Below are 21,106 nucleotides of genomic sequence, written 5' to 3'. Positions count from 1 at the left end.
CAATCATGAGAATTACTGCAACAAAGCCAGCTAATCATTTCCAGGATGCAGCAGGAACCATAGAAGCCATTACTGCTTCAATGGAATCATTGACTTCCAGCTCTTATCTTCTCTGCTTTGGGCTGAAGGGCTTCACAAATTCTATTTAGACGCAATCCACAAGCTTTAGGATGGGGGGGGGGAGGGTCCTGTTGGTCTTACTGTGATAATCATTTTCATCATAATTTTCGTTGCGACCGTTATCCCGGTCTGCCGGACACAGACTACTGCGATTACTTCAGTCTCCCTCATCAATAAAGCGGGTTCTGGTTGAGTCCGCTGATGTCCCATCAGCGCCGGTCACCGTCTGGGTCACGCAGGTCGTCCAGGACACATTCCTAACCAGACGTCTGATGATGACCTTAACAAAAGCCAATTAAGTCAAAAAAAAAATTATCAAAACTTTATTTTTAATGAAACAAATAGGATTTCTGAGAAGAAAACTTAGATCAAGAAAAGAAGCGGACAATCTGCTGAATTAGAAAGAAAGAGAGAAGATGAATATATACACTTGATGCCAGCAGATGAAGGCGTCAAAGATGGATGAAGAATGACATGTGGACCACAAAACCAGGAGAGGAATCCACTGAGTGTTCTTTTCTACTCGTCCTCTCGCTCCTTTTATGCTAAAAAAGACACCTTAAAAACCTGCCAAGTGTGGATCGGTAAGATGAAACCACCTTTGGGGGGGTCTTGCATTCATTCAGTAGAGTAGAAAAAAAGGGGGGGTGTCATTTTCAGCTTCTCTTCAGTTTATCAAAAAGCCGAAAAGGCAAGATATGGAGAGTGACGTAACAAATCACGTGGACGTGCTCTGTGGCGGCGGAAGGAATCACTTGGGCTTGGTTTCGGCGTCCGTGACCTGGCGGATGTAGACGGCGTCCTCCGGGTGGTTGATGTCGCCCATCTCGTGCATGTAGGACGAGGCGATGGCGACCATGCTGCCGTCGTTGTTGAAGGCCAGCGAGGCGATGCTGGTCGGGTAGCGGTGGAACTGGCACAGGCGCTTCTTGTTGAACGGATCCCAGATGTTGACGAAGCCGTCGGAGCCGCCTGGACGGAAGGACGGAGGAAGTGAGAGGAGTGGGTTGGTGGGCCAATGACACACATTGCGCAATAAATACTCTTATATGGGTGTCTGCGTAATCTGAGGATTGGACATAATAAAAGGCCCCAAAAAGGTCAGTATTGTTACTCCAGTGAGCGGCATCGGTTCTGTGAGGAGTTTGCATGTTTTTCTCCGGGTACTCCGGTTTCCTCCCACATTCCAAAAACATGCTAGGTTAATTAGCGACTCCAAATTGTCCATAGGTATGAATGTGAGTGTGAATGGTTGTTTGTCTATATGTGCCCTGGGATTGGCTGGCCACCAGTCCAGGGTATACCCGGCCTGTCACCCGAAGACAGCTGGGATAGGCTCCAGCACCCCCCACAATGGATTGTTTGTTTTTGTTTTTTTTTTATCTGGATTTTTGTTGTTTTTTTTGACAAAAAAAGTTTAAAAAAATAAGTAAACATGGTAAGAAGTAAAGTAGTACCTGTAGCAAAGGTGTTGTGTACACTGTGAAAAGAGATAGCGTTGACGGGGTAAACATGCTCCATTCCGTCCTCCTTCAGCCTGTGGCACTTGAAGGCGTACTTCTTCTTCTGAACCTCCTGGCTGGGGTCCAGGTACTCCACTGCCACGCGGCCCTCAATGGAACTCAAGACGTAGCCCTGCCATAAAGAAATTTAAAAAAATGATGTTAGCGCGTCCCAGCAGTTTGCGGTCGAGCTAGCCGGTTGTGGTCCCGGGTGCACCTGTTTGTTGGGGAAAGCCCGGATGCAACGGGTCTGAAACTTCAGGCTGGACTCTCGCCTCTGCTGCACGTAGCCCATGTTCCTCAAGTCCCACACCAGAACGCGTCTTCCTGCTGTGCCCACAATCAGCCTGTCACCAGCCACGGACATTGTGTACACCTTTGACACGGTTGAAAACACGTCAATAATCCAAATAAGATGGGACACACAACACAAGACTCTTCAACTAAGGATGTGACGCCGGACGTACCTTATCAGGTTGCGAGAAGGTGCCGGCGTTGCAGGGTGCCCGGGGATCCCACAGTCGAACTGACATGTCCCAGCTCCCCGTCACCATCACGTTCACCTCCGGGCAGTATTCCACGCAACGAATGGGAGCGTCGTGTTTTCCCACTATTGTATCTGGAGCACAGTTTCCACATTTTTGACGACAGAGTTGGGCGACATAACGGGGTTCCACTTGAAAAGCGTAAGAAGTAGCAATAAGGTTAGGACATACCTTGGTCCGTGTTCAAGTCGTGCATTTTTAACTTTGCGTACAGATCTCCACTCCAAGCATGTGTCGGATCCTGCGAGAAGACGCTGCATTGAGATTCCAAGTCACCATGTTCAAACGTGATTAAATGACGCTTTTAATTGAGCCCCTGACATACGAAAAAAGCACAGTCGAGAACCGGGGCTTCGTGCTGATACTTCATCCGCATGGTGTTGGCGACAACGTCGTAGAGGCGGACCGTGGAGTCCCAGGAAGAAACCAACAGGAACTGAGAGTTGCTGGGGCTGAACTTGACCGCCGAGATGCCATCCTCGGGCCCCTGGTTCAGTTTGTACTCGCTGGAGACCATGATCTGCACGGAAGAGCAATTCAACAGGTTGGATGCCTTTGCAACGTTACTTGGTCAAGAGTCAGAAGTGCAAACTGTAAGTAACAGTGTCATTGATCAGTGCCTTGTGTAAGTAAATGGTTGTCTGTGTAGCATTATAGAATGTGCATAGAGGGAGCATGCAAATTATAAGCTCACCGATGTCTGGAGTTGCTAATAGCCTTTTGCACCACAATCGGTTCTTCTACCAGAGTTTTTTTTTTTGTTTTTAAACATGGGTTGTCCCGCAAAAAACGTTGAATGACCACATTTACACTACCGATGTGTCAAGATTGTCTGCATAATACCACTCTGAGCTCATACACGGCAAGTAGCTTTTGGAATAGCTCTCCAAAGGGTTTATCCATCAACTCCTTCTAATGACGAAAACATTTGAAAGTGGGTTTCGGCAGTAATACGGAAGTCCTCCGGAGTATGACCAATCAACAGGAGAGTGGGCACGCCAGGCAGGCCATGGAGGGAAGCCGAGGAAATACAGCTGGAATAGGTGCAGATTCTGGAATATCTATAAACCTTTCTGTTCGGGTTATTGTGTGTAGCTACTCTCCACAACTCAATACAAAGGGGTGAAAAATTAGCACAATAAGTCCCCTTTAAATAAGAATTTAGAGAAAAAAATAAGACTACCATAAATTAACCACATATAATACTCAATTAGCAATGTATCCAGTTTTTCTAAGCCATGCTTCATGTAAGCTACTACTACTACTACTATACTACGATACTACGATACTACGACTGCATATCATAACAACCAAAATCCAAAAGCAGGAACGGCTAACCAACATACACTTGAAGCTAGCTAGTTAGCCAACCCTCGTAAACTGCAGCTACAAAGCTGGTAATATGCATTTAACTTATATGACAAAAAGAGGCAGTATAAGTATGTTTTTACTGTAACTGCAATACCATTACCGTTCTGGTCTTGGTGTTTGTTTTAAATGAAAACATGCCTTTTGTCGTACAGCACATCCAGGAATTAGACCTAACCCATAATAGCTAACGCTTGTTACTTATTAGCCTTTTATGACGACAGTTTACACTTACCCACGTTTGTTAGTGAAATCTCCAAACGATGCTCTTTTGCTATCGTGCGTCTGTATTTATGTTTTTTTTCCGGAAAGCGAAGTATTCCAAAAGAAACCTTCTCGATGTGAACGCGAGAGAACCGGCTAACCGCCTGGGAATGGAAATGCTGTCAGGGATAGCTATGAGCGCTAGCTTGACACTGATTGGCTGAAACGAATGTTTGAACGCCCGCCTGAGATTTCGATTGGTTGAATTGATTTCGACGAGCTCTTCCGTTGTTGAGATGCTGGATCATGTGACTGTGGACCGCGAGAGCCTGTTTGGGTCTTTGCGCATGCGTATTTTGAAGGTTTAGGTCACCTCGTATAAGGTTGAATACACAATCACTACATAGTTTTAACATATTTTAATTATACAAAATCACACTTTTATAAGTTATAAATGTTTCGTTTGTTCAGATGTCCCATAAATAGTACCATTTTCATTTTATTATATCTTTTTCCAGTACATCACAAAGGTAAGCGTTTTTGGAACAAGTCTTTACTGGGTCAACATATAGGATTTCAATAAAAATATAAGAGAAAAGTTATCTTTTTTGGCCTCGTAGTGGTTTTATTTACCATGATGATGATGATGATGTTGATTGTCCATTGTCAAAGCATATATGAAGCCTTATAACATCAAGACAATTGTATTGCACCATTGAATTAAGAAATATGAAAATATCGAATCCCACAATATAACGTAACACAAGCACAAGAGTCTTAAAAATACATTATGTATAATCTTGCACATGAAAATATATACAAGCATTTTGGAGCATTGATGACAAATAAGATTATTATTCCTAAAAAGGGTCTGGGACATAAAAGAAGATCACATGATAGGAATGCATCCACTCTACAAAACAGGCAAAGTACAGGCTTGTGTTAAACAGGTCTCAGTAGAGGAACCGGATGAGGGTAGTACATGTGGTGGGAAAAGGCCAGGAGAGACGCCTGGCTGCCGGGGGAGCTCCCGGCCGGACTGCCGCTGCTCTCCGGAGCTCCGTTGTCGTGGTACAGGATGGGAACCCGCACAATCCTCTGCGCCGAGGCGTGGCTCAGGTTGGCCGCCTCCAGCTCGGCCGCCAGCTGCCGTTTCCACTTATTCCTGCGGTTCTGGAACCAGATCTTGACTTGGGTCTCGGTCAGGTGCAGGGAGGCGGCCAGGCCGGCCCTCTCCGAGCTGCTCAGGTAGCGCTTGATGTCGAAGGTGGACTCCAGCTGGAAGACCTGGCTCCTGGAGAACACGGTGCGGGTCTTCTTCTTTCTGCACTGCTTCTTGTCCGAGTCCGCCGGGTCGCTGTCGGGTTTCCTCCTCCAGTCGTCGTCCGGCTCTTTGGTTTTGACTTCGTCTTGGTCGCTTTCGTCATCTTCTGCACTTTCTTCTTTAGGGTCCTGCTCACTTTTGGGGGGGTTGGGGGAGCGCCTGTCTTGCAGCAACAATTGCTCCTTGTCTGACCCTGCAAATAGGAATCATGACGGATAAAGATGTCATTATTTTTGTTAAATTATTACATCATCGTGAAATGTGTATTTATTTAAAAAAAATACGATCTAGATTCTTGCAGGATTACATTTAATGTGTGTTTTTCTGTCATTAAAATGATTGTGATACTATTTTGTTATCATTTAGAATCACTTTTCGTTATAACTTTGTTTACATATTAAATATAATATTGCCAATATTGATAATGAAAATGTAACAGGAAGTCACTTTTCGTTTTATCTTAGTTTTGTTCAATTCTGCACAATATTAAATAATTACGTAATGTGAAACCTGTATGATTGGCAGCTGTTTTAAATTATGCACAAATAAAATAAATTAAAAAATATTAATTAAAAAGTGAACTAGTTCCCCAACAGTATTGTAATGTATTGAATGCTTTACCTGCTGCTTTCAGGTGCCCACCGAGGGTGAGCGGGTACCACCAGGGGGAAGCCGACAGACCGAGCCGCTGAGTCGGCAGCTCCAAGCGCGGCAGAGACAAGTCGGCGAGCCTGGAGAAGAAGCTCCCCTCCAGGAGCCCCTTGGACGGGCCGCCCTGCAGGTAAGTCTTGGGCCTGCAGACGGGGGTCTGGTGGTCCTCGATGTTGAGCAGGTTCTTGATCGAGAACTTGATGGCGTCTTTGGGGGACTGGCGTGTCTCTGGAGCACCGGCAGAGTCCGCCATCACCGTTTGGTTCCAACAGCTGCCGGATCACCATACAAGTGGACGCAGGAGAGCAGCGGTGAGAACATACAGGAAGTTCACGATCCAAAAGTATCCAGGAGACGCGAGTGAGGAGAACTTTCTGAGGTTTAACAGATGCAATGATGACACAAATGATGACATCCCAGTTAAAACAGCCTCTGTTGTCCTTGTGATTGGACGGGGACATGAGCAAATGGGATTGGATGGAGTCCACACCGCTGGAGTAGACTAAAAGACTCCAAAAGGGGGGGCTTTGTGGACCCTTATTATTCAATTAGATTAAAAGAGGTCACACTCATTCTAGGGTTTTTCTCCCCCTTAACCACAATCACCTGCCAGTCCATTAAATAATTACTTTTATCAGTACACAAAAGGGACCACAGGGCCAAATATGTGATTATTATTATTGAAATATAGAATATATAAGTACTTAAAATCTAAATTCATTTGTCATTGTCCACCCTAAAAAGCACTCAAGTGCTCCTAAACACATTATTATTGTGTGCATGCTTGGAAATGTGATTTTTGTCTGTAATTGTAACATTTAATGTTCATTTACATGCACACCATCTACTCATTTGACATTTAAATGTTATATTCTCTCTGCATAACTATATTCATCATAGTCCATAGCCTTATGAACTAAATAAAAATGGAGCTGCAAGTGTGCAGGGGAGCAGTCAAATTGGATTTTGTCAAACTTCAACACTGTGAAACATATTTGTTAAATTTACTTAAAAACATACATTGTTTGCCTTGAAAAAAAACAAGTAGTAAATGGAACTTAACAGTTATATTTGACTAGAATAGATGTTTTTGTTTTACTTGGTACACAAGTGAGATTGTTTTTTTTAATATATACACAGGTTTGTTCTACTTATTTATCAGTGGTGCTGATGGACACAATTTTCTGGGAAAAGCATGCAAGCAGTCAAGATGATTCATAAAGTATTTCACATCATAAATGCATTAACATGCTTCCATTTGTATTATGGATATATGGATTGTGCCCTCGTTGGCCATTAAAAGGTACATCTAGTAAGATCATATAACCACTATTAAAAGGAAAGGAATTGTCCTATTAACTCTATGAGGTTTTGTGATACAGAGGTTGATTGTTCCCAATGAGTATGTCTTATAGAGTAATGCCGCCATCTAGCGACGAAAATTAGTAACAACTTGGATTTCAGTGCTTTTTAATGAGACAGGGCACTGCAAAGGCACTGCAATATTCAAATAAAGACCTGTACACTTATAATAACATTTACAGTCAAATCTATACACACATGCAAAGTAGCTTATGGGGAGAAAATGAAAGTAACAATAAATCCATGTTTTGCTAGAAACGCCCTATGACACACATTATTAGGAGGGTGTAACACGGTGGTGTATTACTAGTGCAGTTTGGGGTAGATCATTTCAATTGTCATACTCCTTGTCGATAAACTTGGCCATGGTGGAGAGTTGGATGTTTGTTGTGCCTTCATAGATGGTGCCTGCATAGGGAAACAATGCAAAATACTCACAACTTTGAGACAGAACAAACCTCTTTTGACTTATACCGATAAGTGGAGTTTGTGCACACCGATTGGTAAGAAGGAGTCAAACTAATTTGGATTTGACAAACTGTACCTGTTGATTTGTCCTAATCAAGCATCATGACATTACCTCTATATCACTACTATCATTAGTATAGAGCGGAGGGAGGCACTTAGTGTGCTCAAGCAGGGTGCACTGTATTCGGGTGCATGCTCCGAGTTGCTTGTATGATGCTACAGAGGTCTCTGGTAAATCTTTATCACGTTTTTTGAAATGCCGCAGCACGCCATGCCCCCAGTAGTGGTAGCGATGCTGGCATTTCAGGTTGGGTATGGGTAATCTAATTCTAATCCAGACCGTAGCGTGCACCTACCGATTTTACAGTCTCTGTAGTATTTCTCAATGGGGTAGTCCTTGGTGAAGCCCACTCCCCCCATCCACTCGATGCACTTGGACGTGGTTAACGTTGCCACCTGAGGGACAGGAAAACAAGTCAAACAAGCGCCTGGGTTTAATATCGTTTGACCTTGGTCTTACCTCGGCCGTGAAGTATTTGGCCATGCAGGCCTCCTTGATGAAAGGCCTCCCAGCTTCCTTCAGACGAGCGGCGTTATACGTCAGCAACCTGGCGGCTTCGATCTGCGTCGCCACGTGGGAGATTTGATGCTGCATGCCCTGGAACGCAAAACAACAAAGTCAACCCCTCTATCCATTGTTGGGGTCACAGATTGTTAGGGCCCCACTTTGCGACCGTGTGAGTCTATGACCTGGAAGTCGAAGATACGCTTTCCAAACTGCATCCTCTGTCTCGTGTAGGGAACCGCGTGGTCGAAGCAGCCTTGCGCCAGACCCAGCATCTGGAACACAAGTTTGTCATCATGCAAAAGCGGCATTCTAACGATGCGGAAACGCTGCTTCATACCTGAGCTGCGATTCCGATCCTGCCCTCGTTGAGCATTCCGATGGCATATTTGTATCCGTGACCCACCTTACCCAAAATGTTCTTCTCCGGGACCTAAAATTCATCACAACACGCACATGACTAGAAGTTGCCTGATTAGCTTGTTCGATGCTGTAATAACATCCGCTCGTACCTTGACGTTGTCAAAGTTGAGTGGGCAGGTGGAGGAGGCGCGCAGTCCGAGTTTATTCTCCTTCTTGCCGATCTCCAGGCCCTCGGTTTCCCGGTCCACAATAAAGCAGGTGATGCCTCTGTAGCCCTGTCCATCACAGGAAGTGTGATTTGTACGACATGGTGCTAGGATGCCGCAATCGTGATGCTAGGAGTTTACTCACAGCTGCGAAGTCGGCGTTGGCCATCACCAGGAATACTCCGGCTTGCTCCGCATTGCTGATCCACAACTTGGATCCGTTGATGACGTAATAGTCCTTGTGTTTTTCCGCACGCGTCTTCATGGCGAACGCGTCGCTGCCTGAATCGGCCTCAGACAGGCAGAAGCTGCCAACCTGCATGCGAGATAGAATGCTAATAGAATTAGCATTGCTGGATATGATGAGGGGGAATCAAACTTTCTTCTGTGTGGATCCCACCATGTCGGTGGAAAGTCTGCTCAGGTACTTCTCCTTCTGAGCCGGGGTGCCCAGCTGCTCCAGGAGCGTGTTAATCAGCGTGTTCTGGATGTCGCACAGCACCGCCACAGAAGGGTCCACTTTGGCTAACTCCTCGATGACCAAAATGGATGAGAAGAACGTGGAGCCAGTGCCGCCGTATTCTGCGTCGATCTCGATTCCCATGAGCTGTTAATAAAAATAAAGCTTAAAAAAAAACACATACAGTTACATGCATGCAATGTTCACAAAGGCTCTTACACCCTGTTCAAAGAGAGACTTGATCACTTCTCCATCCATTAAAGCTTCCTCGTCCATCTTCGCCACAAAGGGAGCAATTCGCTCCTGTGCATACTTTCTCACTGTCAAACAAAAATATTAATAGTGTACAAAATCCTACTGTATAGCCGTCCATCAACTCACCTGATTCCCTCATCATGCCCTCCTCCTCTGAGTAGGACTGCAAGGGAGGGAAGGAAACCACCCCGGCTGCCTGCACTGGATCTGGGGCAGACTGGGTGCTTCTGCTCCTCCATGTAGTCTGGCATTGACCCCATGAGCGAGTGAACTGCCTACAGGACTAATAAAAACAAGAATTAAATCATTTTATTGCAACCATTGGAGTACAATCATTTGTCTCTGTTGTGAAGAAGTTACTTTTAAGGCTAGCTAGCCGTCCGAAGAAGCATCCGTCATGCTAATCGTGGTATCGACACCACACATTATATAACTATCATTCCGGGGATGTCATTGCAACGGAGAACAGAAAGAAAAGCTACAAAACTACAAATGTTGACATGTTATGACGCAATGTAGTTATTGTCGTGTTTTACCTTTGCCAGGTTCCTCACCGCGGCAGCCATGTTATGTTACACAATTGTTTATACGCACACGGGGTCAAAGGCGATGCTGCGTTTAAATGTCACACATGCGTAGGACATTCAATGACCATTACACATTATTGATGAATGATTGACATTAATAATGTGAGGTTTCCTAAAAGTAAGAAAATCGGTAATTTTCATTATGCTAAAAGCGTCACCAGGCATCCCAATGATCACGGTTTGTAAACAGTGTATTTTTAATTTCCTACAACATTTGAATGCAACGTTGAATGTATCAATCCCAATGTATCGATACCAAGAGACTACTACTACTACTACTACTACTACTACTACTACTACTACTACTGTAGTACTTCTTACTTGAACATTTTCACCATTATTGAATGATTTTGTAATGTTTTCCTTGAATTTGTCGACCATAAAACACAAGACAACTACGATAACATGCATGATTTTGGAATGCCAGAGAAATGACAAAATAAAGTCAATAATGTAAAATAAAACTCTCATTTAAATCATTAGGCTTTGTCCCCAAATATCTCATGTGTCCAAGGGGTTATTCCTTTGTAAAAACAGTACTGTATCGACATTATCGCTTTATGTGTCCCTGGTATCGGCACAATCGATATTTGGATCGACCCCCCGGAAACAGACGATGCTATACAAACGGTTCATACTAGCGAGTCAACAATGAAGGATAAATAATAAATTTCAAGTTATACTAGCTGAACGGTGAAGGTTCTGTGGTACTTAAAACACGTTTTAATGAACGATGTGGTTTAGACACGCTAGCTCGCAAAGCCTCCGAATAGCGTGCTAACGTTAGCCGCCTTGCTAGCATTGACACCCTCGGTCAAAGCAGGTATTTTGACACAAAAGCAGAAAAGTGTCACCTGGGATTTTTTTAGTCTTTGGTTTTGTTTAGGATTCAACATTAAAGTGAGCACAATGGAGGAGATAAAGACAGAACCTGTGGATTTTGTGAGGGAATTCCAAGAATACTTGACCCAGCAGACCCAACATGTCAACATGATCTCTGGTTCTATTTGTGAGGAGAAGGAGCCAGGTAGGACTGGATGGATCTTATCATGTTATGTACTCTATGTATGCAACTATGCTTGTGTGTTTTTTTGCAAATAGTGGCTCCAAGGAGTGAGCAAAATGGTCTGGATCCTCCATCCGTGGAGGTGAGCCTGCCTCTGGAAGAGGGGTTAGATGTGCAAATGGACGGCCTGGAGAGGACCTGTGATGGAAAATACAAATGCAGCTTCTGCAGTTATGCCAACAAAGGCATGGCTCGTTTAATTGAGCACATCCGCATCCATACAGGTCAGCCGTCCCTCATTTGATTTTTATGATCGATTTTTTAAAGCTAAAACTGCTGCATGCTATAGCAACATTCATTCATTCATTCATTTTCTACTGGTGCTGGAGCCTATCCCAGCTGACTTGAGGCGAGAGGCCGGGGTCCACACTGGACTGGTGGCCAGCCAATCACAGGGCACATGTAGACAAACAACCATTCACACTCACATTCATACCTATAGACAATTTGGAGTGGCTAATTAACCTAGCATGTTTTTGGAACGTGGGAGGAAACCGGAGTACCCGGAGAAAACCCACGCATGCATGGGGAGAACATGCAAACTGAGATGGCCAAGGGTGGAATTGAACTCCGGTCTCCTTGCTCTGAGGCCTGCGTGCTAACCACTTGGTCGCCATGCAGCCCGCTATAGTAACACAAGATGCATTTCTATTTTTGTATCATATTAATATAAACAAATGTATTTAGTGCAAAATAACCCTAATCAAACCCTAATTTAATGGAAAAGTAACAAAAATATACATTAGCATAAGACTTGCTTGCAGAATCTGAAATTTGTTATTCAAATACAGCTGGAATAAGTGCAGATTCTGGAAGATCTAAAAAGCTTTCTGTGCTGGTTATTGTGTGTAGCTGCTCTATAGGAGTCCACAACTCTATACAAATTAGTATAATGTGACTAAAATAACAACTGTACATCTTGGTGTAAATTTCCCCTCCTCTGTGCCTGTCAGGAGAAAAGCCTCACCGCTGCCAGCTGTGCCCGTTCGCCTCCGCATACGAACGCCACTTGGAAGCTCACATGCGCTCGCACACCGGCGAGAAGCCGTACAAGTGCGACCTGTGTGCCTTCCGCTGCAGCGACCGCAGCAACCTGTCGCACCACCGCCGCCGGCGCCACAAGCTGGTACCCACACGCGTGGCGCGCCCGTCTTTTGCCAGCAAGCGAGGCCTGGCCACACTGCAGAAGAGGACCGGCTCGCTGGGCTTCGGTCGCCGCCTGCTCATCAACTTCAGCCCGCCGCCAGTGGCCGCGCCCAAGTTGGACTACGTCAATGAGATGCCTCACAAGCACCACCATCATGTGACCGCCAGCGAGCACAGGAACCTGACCAAGGGGGTCCAGAATGACTTCAACAGAGGAGCAAACAGTTTGACGTTCAACAACCCGCTAGAGCAGCTGGCGTCACTCCAATCAGCCAACCTCGAGGCCTCTCACGCGTCGCCAAGCAGGGACGAGAAACCCATCGTGATACAGGAGGTGACGGGCGCACGGGCCGCACTGTGCCTCAACGGCGTCCAGGCGTTAACGCCCAAAACGGAATACCCCGCCTCAGATCACAGGAGCCCCGGCGTATCCGCGCTCAGTTTGGACACACATGACGCTACGTTGTGTGTCAGCAACAGCCGGCCCGGCACACCGCTTTCCGCCATGCCGGAGCACGAAGATCCACAGAGGTGCCCGCACTGCGACATCCATTTCCCCGACAACATCCTGTACACCATCCACATGGGCTGCCACCTCTATGAACATCCTTTTCGCTGCAACGTCTGCGGGCACACGTGCACGGACAAATACGACTTTGCGTGCCATTTTGCTCAAGGACAACACAAGAAGTAACCTAGCAGGAAACTTTAGTACACGTTTGAAATACATTTATTCAATATTTTCTTGCTTTGTCTCAGATATTTCTCAAACGGACCTGCTGTATAAATAAACACTTTAGAGGAAAAGCAAGTTTACGTACATGTACTGTTGTTTCCAGACAAAGCCAAGTGCTATCAATATAATAGTTTCTCTTTTTCATTTGAGTTTATGTAAACCTCTGACCGACTCCGCAAATTTGGACTTTTCCCCAGAAAATTGTGATATTTCTTTGTGGGGAACTACTTTTTACACAGGCAGCTACACATGCAACACTTTAATCACAAATGAACAGTATTTTACAACAAATAATAATGTTCTTATTTTGTTTTTATAACATACTACATGATATCTTAAATGATAACGTCATACTAGGGATGCTCCACTCGGGGCTTTATGCTGCTTATAGATTCTGGTCATCTATAAGAGAAGTCAGTCGATATTGATCACAGGGATTAACTGTGAATGCCAGGTAAAAAAAAAAAGGTAATTTTAATTATTAAAAAAATGAAACTTCATACTTCAGAGCAATAAACAACTTCATGCTCGGGCTCCTTTCTGATTGGTTACAAAACTTGCGATTGAAAAACCTCCAACAAGGTTCTATGGTTTTATATCCATGCTACGACTATGTAGTAATAGATACATTCACAATACATGTAATACAGTATTTTGCTTATTTTGGCTCGTTCTAAGCATTACTTCCTTCCTGGGTGCAGTATGTTCATGAGCGGAAAATATTTTAATAACTACTTTATTGCTAGTGGAGACACAAACTAGATCATGTACACATAAACAATCTTTAATACAATAAATGTCATTGTCATCACATTTGTCGCGTACATTTTGTCGCCATTGATTCATTCATTTTCTACCGCTTATCCTCACGAGGGTCGCGGGGGTGCTGGAGCCTATCACAGCTGACTTTGGGCTAGAGGCGAGGTACACCTTGGACTGGTGGCCAGCCAATCACGGCACATATAGACAAACTGACATTCATAACTATGGACAATTTGGAGTGGTTTTTGGAATGTGGGAGGAAACCAGAGTACCTGGAGAAAACCCACGCATGCACGGGGAAAATTGTGCTTGCGCACTAACCACTCGTCCACCGTGCAGCCCCCATTCATAAATAATCCTTGTTTAATATTATTTTTGACAGTATTTCCTGTACATCATGATCAAAAAGTTCCACGGTTCTCTTCATCACATGTTCCACATCGAGTTCCTCTTCTGCAATAAAAGACGCCTCTTGAAGAAAACGTTTGCGCACATTTAAGAGAAATTCTGCTTTGGATTCATTGAGCTGAGCTGCCAAGGACTTCATGTGTTCAGAGGATACCCCGTTTGCTGAAACGATTGAGGATATCGGATGCTTTGACGACCACAATGTAACCAATCTTTTATATTGCGTATAATATAAGAAATATTTGAGCCCATACTGAGGTCTTATGTTAAAACCACGACAAATGTATATGTAGCATTGACATTGGCACACATCTTACCTCTGGCTTTTTTCATGGCTTCAGAGATGAGACGTCTACAGGCCTGGTCAGCCTGGTGAACCACGTTGGCGGCGCACTTTTGGCGGTCAGCCTCCTGCAAAAGGGAGGAGGGGGGGACCAACCTGACTTTGATTCATATCAGCCAAAGTGAGCATCCTTCTTGAATAAACCTTTTGCTCTGTGTCATCCACAACTGGGCTTAAGGGGTCGCTGAGTGCAGAGCAGATCAGCTCCATCACCCGCTGACTGCAAAACAGAAACACAAAAAAATGAGTTTTATGCATTTTCTTCAAAAGAAAGACAACTCTATCTTACATGTCACGCTCTGATACGTTGTCCATCGCGTTGACTGAAATACTCTTCGCCTCCCACGGGTTCTTCTTAGGATTTGGCCGCTCCAAACGCTTCTCCATCTCCTCGATCACCTCACTGGGGACGGGATGAGGCCTGTTCTTGTTCCTGCTGATGCACGACTCCAAGCAGCACTGCACGTACACTTGGCAAAAGCCCAGTGAATCTGCAAAACGCATAGAAACCAGTGAGGTGACGAAACCAACAAGAGGTTCTGCTGAATGCTTGAAGAACATGCATACGCTTCCTAGCCAGTTGGTAAACCTCATATCTCATGCTCGGGTAGTAGAAGTTGTCATCCAGTAGAAACAACAGTGGCGCCTGGTTGGCCTGGGTGGGGTCCAGAAGCGATCTAACGCATCGGTCCCACGCGGTCCTGTCGATCCTGCATCCGGCGGGAATCTCGAGTGGCGCTTTTGGATTATTCAGGAAGTCTTCAATGCGCTGTAGCACTGCATGTCTGTGGAGCTTCCATTCTGTATGCTGGAAAAGGCAAAGAAAAGCTGCATAGAGGTACACTTGCACATTGAAATATGCCAATGGTAATACTTTTACTTTACTACTACTGCTATTATTACTACATAGCATTATTTTTGTTTTACTGGGGTACTCCGCATGTAATATTTAAACTTGCAAATGTATGTTCTCTTAGCTTTACATGTTGCTTCCTGTTAGCAAGGAAGCTTTTAACCCAATTCAAAATTACTCTGATTGCATACCTTTCTAGATTAGTAATTAGGATGTTGTGAATAATTGTATATATTATATTAGCTCTGTATTGACTTTCTGCATCGTTATTTTTGCCTTTACAAAGCCAATAAAGTCACCCTGTAATTGTTTAATGTGGTACCAGGACTTCATTTCAATTAAATACTTGGAAAATGTGGCGAATTAGTCCACATTACTAATTTTAAAACTACAAAAAGTCACTGTACTATACCTCGTCTGACTCCCTGGCGTGAAAAGCCTGATCTGGGATCAGCTCGTCATACTGCACCACAGTGGCTCTCCATCCACGCCGACTTGCGGAGAGACAAACTGTATTCGACAGCGAGGACTTCCCCGCAGCAGGAAGCCCGCAGAGGACACACAGACAACCCGGAGCCCGGTGGACACGTCCGGGCTCCTCGCCTGTTGCCATACGTCGCCAAAAAAAAGTGTTAAGAAGCGACTGTTTACGATAGCTGTGTCTGCAGGCTAGAATTCCGGGTTTGTGAGCTGCATGACGTCATACCGGCGCGAAAGTTGGCGCACAGTCCACTTCCGCTATAGGTCGTCGCATCTTGATGACGAAGGCGAGAACGTTCATGAACTCTTGAAAGCTTGCGTCAGAAGCTGTTAAGTAAGGTGAAAGACATACGCAGAACTCCGTGAGTAAAACCTCAAACGACATTATAGACAGTAAGTCACTTAAATTATTTCACAGCTGATATACTCACATGGTTAAAGTCTAAAGAATAAGATGATGCCGTAGCTTACGCAGTTAGATCACGCTAGCTAACGTCTCTTCGCTACATAACAAAGCGGTTGTTTGGGATGTGAGCATGCTAGGTGGCTAACCATTTTGTTACCGATTTAACATAAATGATTATGTTCACTGTTTAGACTGACAACATGTTGGTGGCAAGGCTGACATGCTTGAGGAGCCTTCCTCTCGTCGGGCTCCGTCCGGTGCTGTCAAACGGCTCGGCTGCCCTGAGATCAGCCGCCCTGAAGCCGTGTCCGACCATGCTTCGGCCCCAGCAGGTACAGTGTCCACACGGGAACGTTCCGGGATTTTTTATGTTGTTGTTGAGTTGAAAAAAAAATGATTCAACACTGTTCCATCCAGACGGGACGAATCACGTTTTTTAAAAACCAGTAACTGATAACAAAGTTAGTTTTGGCTCTTTTGACTAGACAAAACCTATTGTTATTCTAGTTAATAGTGATCATGCAGATGGGGGATGTCTTGTCTTGACACAATCTTGAGTTTTTGTTTTTTGTTTTCCTCTTAGGGGTTTTCCTCTAAAGCCAGATTTGGTTTCCGCCGTGTGAGGACAGCCAGAGACCAAATTAAGGAGGCCGCGTTCGAGCCAGCCACGGACACTGCTTTGAAAAGTAAGTGCAGAAGGTGCACGGATCTCCATTGCACTTGTTCTGCTGTATGTACACTATATGCGACAATGTTTACTCTTTTATGTAAATATATCCTGTAGTAGGCCAAACACCTTAAATTGCAACAACAAGCTTGCAATTTATGTGAATGATCCCGCCATCACATAACAGCTACTTGAAAAGTGGGTAGGAGCTGCTGGTTGGAGACCCCCAACTTAATGTGTATGAGCTCAAGACAATCTTGTCACAACATCGGCAGTGTAAATTTGGTCATTAAGGGTATTTGTGGGATGCAGGGCTTGTACCTGGGAACGCCCATATAATAAAGTCCAGCTCAGTGAGCCGGTTTTAGGAAAAAACTATTGGAAACTGAGCATGTGGAAACCTCATTATCTGAAACTTGGCATCATTTAACACGATAATACAACATTGTAACTACATTTATAGGTCAGAAAACTGCCCTTTAATAATAATAAAGGTTCTTTTAAGTGTGTCAAACATGCAAAACTGATCATTTGTTTTAGTTGACGGCATGGGAAGAATGATACTGGCTGGAGGCGCTGCAGTAGGACTGGGAGCTCTTTGCTACTACGGCTTGGGCATGTCCAATGAGATCGGTGCCATTGAGAAAGCAGCGTAAGAAAACTTCATTTCTAACTAAAAAAAACAAGTACTGACCTGTATTCTCCTTCCGCTTTGTAGGATCTGGCCTCAGTACGTGAAGGACAGGATCCACTCCACGTACATGTACTTTGCAGGCAGCGTTGGACTCACGGCGCTCTCTGCTGTCGCCGTGAGTCGGACCCCGGCGCTCATGGGACTCATGATGAGAGGATCCTGGCTGGTGAGGCCCCCTGCAGAAAAAATACAAATATTTATTATCATAGAATGAAATGCTTTTGATGGTGTCGTGAGGTGGCGAATATTGGAGAAGTAATTGAGGCTTTTCTTTCTCCCAGGCGATCGGAGCCACTTTTGCAGCCATGATTGGTGCCGGCATCCTCGTCAGGTCCATTTCGTATGAACACAGCCCCGTGCCCAAGCACCTGGCTTGGATGCTGCACGCAGGTTTGTTGCCACCAGAGGGCAGCATACTGATAGTATTGGTGAAACTGAGGCGTTCGCTTGTGTTCCAAAAGGCGTCATGGGCGCCGTCGTCGCTCCCCTCACTCTCCTGGGAGGACCCCTGATCATGAGGGCCGCCTGGTACACGGCAGGGATCGTGGGGGGGCTGTCCACAGTGGCCATGTGCGCCCCCAGTGAGAAGTTCCTCAACATGGGCGGGCCCCTGGCTGTCGGCTTTGGAGTGGTCTTTGCCTCCTCCATTGGTGAGCATCGCAGTTTGTCGCTCAAGATGCTCAAGATGACGCCGACATATTGTCTTCACGTCGCCCCACAGGCTCCATGTTCCTGCCACCCACATCAGCGTTTGGGGCGGGCCTGTACTCTGTAGCCATCTATGGAGGTCTGGTCCTCTTCAGCATGTTCCTCCTTTATGACACACAGAAGGTGATCAAGAGGGCAGAGACGCACCCCCTCTACGGCGTGCAGAAATACGACCCCATTAACGCGTAAGACGGGACCGATGTGAAACTAATGCAATGATCTACTTTGCGGAAGTTAATGATCTTAATTGTTGTCTTGTAGGTGCATGGGGATCTACATGGACACACTCAACATATTCATGAGGATGGTGATGATCTTAGCCAATGGCGGCGGCGGCAGAAGGAAGTGAATGCTTGGATTCTTTGCTCCGCCCCTCTCTTGTTTCGCAGCACAGCGATGTGTCACATCTTAGCAGCAGACGTGTTCTCCTAATAGCCGCCGGTTTAGCATTCATTAGCACAAATGCTTCACAATAGTTGATGATGTCGGGTCTCACCGATCTGTTTTTTGTGGCTTCAGTTGATTTATGTACATGTCTTATTTATTTCTTAGGAAATTCCATACTTGCGTTCGGAGTTTTTGAGGGACTGTCGTTGTTTTTAATAAAGGAACTCATTCAATAAAGATTTTCACCTCCAAACTGAAGTGTTTATTTCTTTATCATAGATAAATGTACAGTCATGGTGGAATGTGGGTGGGATGGGGGGGTCCACATTGCCTCTGCGCCACACACTACTGTCAGTGTAGCAGCAGCAGATGACAAAGGCTTAAGCCTGCTAATCCTCTTGTCCACCATCTGGTTGCTCTAAAATTAAAACCCTCCCCTGCAAGGACGCGGCGCTAACAGATGCTAACAACTGTAGCCCAACGTGCAGGTGTCTCATTGGTGATGTTGGCACACGTTTAAAAATAAATAGTGAGATCACGTTCCTGTTGTTGTACACGCACTGACGATGGGAGGTGTCAATAGAGGGTGGGTAAATAGGTCTATGATGTGGAATGGGTCATAAATTGGCATGAAAGACAATTTTTAATTAATGAGCAATGAGGGGCTGTGGTCCATTTGTGTCCTTATCAAATATTGACGACCCCCCCTTACAACTTGTTAAAACTACATTAAGAAAATACTATTTCTTGCTATGAAGTATTTGTCATAATTTGTAATTAAATATCAATGTAATATGAAAATACTGGCTGGCGACCAGTCTAGAGTGTACTCCGCCTCTCGCTTAAAGACAGCTGGGATAGGCTCCAGCATACCTGTGACCTTAATGAGGATAGGCGGTATAGAAAATGGATGGATTTAATATGAATAAAATACTACATATGTGAAGTATCCATCCATTTTTTGTACTGCTTATCCGCACAGGGGTTTCGGGCATGCTGGAGCCTATCCCAGCTGTCTTGGGGCGAGAGGCGGGGTGGCCAGCCAATCCCAGGGCACATATAGACAAACAACCATTCACACTCACATTCATACCTATGGACAATTTGGAGTGGCCAATTAACCTAGCATGTTTTTGGAATGTGGGAATCGAACATCGGTCTCCTAGCTGTGTGGCCTGCGCTCTAACCACTCCACGCCGTGCAGCGTTTGTGCGTCAAACGCTATTTTTACAGACGTGACAGTGACATGCATGACACCTTTTTAACCTTTTTAAGGATGCAGAACTACCCTGCACGGTAACTGAGCTCCATTAAACATGGCCCTAATTCAGATGATTTTGATATGATTTGTCCCAATCATATCCTGCTGTTCATTTTGGGTTTTTTTTTTTTAGCCTGCTTATTCGGCAAATAATTCTGGAGGGAAGGATTAGTTATCATTTGGAAACAAACATTCTCTCCATCCTGACACACTTTGTGTTAAGAAGGCTCAACTCACTGAGGGGGAAAAACACAAACAGTGCAGAAGCTTTGCATTTAAATGTTTTTTTTTTTGTTTGTCTCAGCAGGAGACGAATAGGCCACTAACAGCTTTGTTCAGTGTGTCATCTAGGTGCATGTATGAAATACAACATTGATTTTTCATTGCTATATGACGACATAGGCAAGGAAATGTATGCTAGGTTTTTTTTTTAATAGTTTTTTTTACTTTCTTCTTTATCGCCCCTAAATTCTGCCTAGCTACAACTGGCAACCACAAGGTGAAAAAAAAGTGTTGATTAAAATGTGAGATTTCTGGTTTGGGAAAAAAGCTGTATGTGAAGTCAATGCAGACTGTGAACTATGGCAGCGCTACTATGAATAATAATACAGTAATATGGAGGTGGGAGTGTGCAACATTATTGAAAGCGGCCAATAAGTGCTTCAGGCACACCTTGCAATCCAACCTATCAGTGACTGACGTGTGGCTACACAGCTGCTTGCTACCTGTTGATGTCCAAGTACAGAAGCTGCTGAGATTCTACATTGGATTAAGGATTTGTCATTCAGACTTGTCTGCAACATTAATTACTGAGCGCTTTTATTGATGCTCGTTGTATTTGGCTAAGTTCCCCAAGTACCTGCGATCGGTGGTTCCACAATGTGACTTCTCCCCTGACCAACAGAGCCAAGAAGGTAGCGCTCGGACACAATCCTCCGTCGCCTGCAGAAATAAACAAAAGTGAAAAATAGAGAAAAACTAAAAACAATAATAAAACCATAAAGATTTGTCTTTAAATATATGTACATATAATTTATATACATGTTTTTAATTATAAATTATTTGTTTTCTTTATAAATACCAAAAAGGCAGCTGGATAACCCTGACGTGAATAAACAAAGATAAGTCATTGTGACTCCAAATGACCACCATATTACAACAAAGGATAACAAAGACTCCTCGTCTCCTACTGTAAGAGACGCGTGGATT

General features: G+C 44.6%; 6 protein-coding genes across 9 annotated transcripts; 2 read left to right on the top strand and 4 right to left on the bottom strand.

Annotated features, from left to right (window-relative positions):
* Positions 1-426: 426 nt before the first annotated feature.
* On the bottom strand, positions 427-3,946 carry bub3 (BUB3 mitotic checkpoint protein). Of its 2 annotated transcripts, none has more exons than XM_058061765.1 (7): positions 3,771-3,946; positions 2,493-2,687; positions 2,339-2,408; positions 2,090-2,241; positions 1,840-1,998; positions 1,578-1,755; positions 427-1,092 (listed from the first exon to the last, which is right to left on the bottom strand). In XM_058061765.1, the coding sequence occupies exons 2-7, from the start codon at positions 2,682-2,684 to the stop codon at positions 872-874; spliced, it is 972 nt and encodes a 323-aa protein (XP_057917748.1). In that variant the 5' UTR covers positions 2,685-2,687; positions 3,771-3,946; the 3' UTR covers positions 427-871. The 2 variants fall into 2 exon arrangements, with proteins under 2 accessions (XP_057917748.1, XP_057917749.1); XM_058061766.1 differs by having other exon boundaries at positions 3,775-3,946.
* A 412-nt stretch (positions 3,947-4,358) lies between these two features.
* Positions 4,359-6,128, bottom strand: hmx3b (H6 family homeobox 3b). The gene is made up of 2 exons (XM_058061965.1): positions 5,685-6,128; positions 4,359-5,256 (listed from the first exon to the last, which is right to left on the bottom strand). Exons 1-2 carry the CDS (start codon positions 5,965-5,967, stop codon positions 4,682-4,684), a joined length of 858 nt encoding a protein of 285 aa, XP_057917948.1. The 5' UTR covers positions 5,968-6,128; the 3' UTR covers positions 4,359-4,681.
* Positions 6,129-7,163: 1,035 nt separating this feature from the next.
* On the bottom strand, positions 7,164-10,146 carry acadsb (acyl-CoA dehydrogenase short/branched chain). Its single transcript, XM_058062157.1, has 11 exons — positions 9,930-10,146; positions 9,520-9,676; positions 9,358-9,458; positions 9,079-9,285; positions 8,824-8,994; positions 8,622-8,747; positions 8,450-8,542; positions 8,295-8,384; positions 8,065-8,202; positions 7,901-8,000; positions 7,164-7,484 (listed from the first exon to the last, which is right to left on the bottom strand). The coding sequence occupies exons 1-11, from the start codon at positions 9,957-9,959 to the stop codon at positions 7,408-7,410; spliced, it is 1,290 nt and encodes a 429-aa protein (XP_057918140.1). The 5' UTR covers positions 9,960-10,146; the 3' UTR covers positions 7,164-7,407.
* Positions 10,147-10,494: 348 nt separating this feature from the next.
* On the top strand, positions 10,495-13,915 carry LOC131109800 (zinc finger protein Pegasus-like). Its single transcript, XM_058062158.1, has 4 exons — positions 10,495-10,803; positions 10,867-11,007; positions 11,082-11,270; positions 12,000-13,915. Exons 2-4 carry the CDS (start codon positions 10,890-10,892, stop codon positions 12,884-12,886), a joined length of 1,194 nt encoding a protein of 397 aa, XP_057918141.1. The 5' UTR covers positions 10,495-10,803; positions 10,867-10,889; the 3' UTR covers positions 12,887-13,915.
* Positions 13,697-16,551, bottom strand: LOC131109802 (L-seryl-tRNA(Sec) kinase). 2 transcript variants are annotated; one of them, XM_058062162.1, is made up of 7 exons: positions 16,206-16,551; positions 16,001-16,101; positions 15,009-15,249; positions 14,731-14,932; positions 14,586-14,661; positions 14,416-14,509; positions 13,697-14,260 (listed from the first exon to the last, which is right to left on the bottom strand). In XM_058062162.1, exons 2-7 carry the CDS (start codon positions 16,073-16,075, stop codon positions 14,037-14,039), a joined length of 912 nt encoding a protein of 303 aa, XP_057918145.1. In that variant the 5' UTR covers positions 16,076-16,101; positions 16,206-16,551; the 3' UTR covers positions 13,697-14,036. The 2 variants fall into 2 exon arrangements, with proteins under 2 accessions (XP_057918145.1, XP_057918144.1); XM_058062161.1 differs by having other exon boundaries at positions 15,707-16,101; positions 16,206-16,529.
* On the top strand, positions 16,010-18,889 carry ghitm (growth hormone inducible transmembrane protein). Of its 2 annotated transcripts, none has more exons than XM_058062160.1 (9): positions 16,010-16,136; positions 16,372-16,512; positions 16,764-16,866; positions 17,388-17,499; positions 17,566-17,707; positions 17,823-17,931; positions 18,003-18,191; positions 18,263-18,434; positions 18,511-18,889. In XM_058062160.1, the coding sequence occupies exons 2-9, from the start codon at positions 16,381-16,383 to the stop codon at positions 18,596-18,598; spliced, it is 1,047 nt and encodes a 348-aa protein (XP_057918143.1). In that variant the 5' UTR covers positions 16,010-16,136; positions 16,372-16,380; the 3' UTR covers positions 18,599-18,889. The 2 variants fall into 2 exon arrangements, with proteins under 2 accessions (XP_057918143.1, XP_057918142.1); XM_058062159.1 differs by having other exon boundaries at positions 16,017-16,167.
* The last annotated feature ends 2,217 nt before the right edge of the window (positions 18,890-21,106 follow it).

This window comes from Doryrhamphus excisus, chromosome 22 (assembly GCF_030265055.1).
Source record: "Doryrhamphus excisus isolate RoL2022-K1 chromosome 22, RoL_Dexc_1.0, whole genome shotgun sequence".
In the NCBI taxonomy this organism is placed as follows: Eukaryota; Metazoa; Chordata; class Actinopteri; order Syngnathiformes; family Syngnathidae; genus Doryrhamphus; species Doryrhamphus excisus.
The sequence above is the reverse complement of the archived record's forward strand: the minus strand, read 5'-3'. Positions and strand labels throughout refer to the sequence as shown.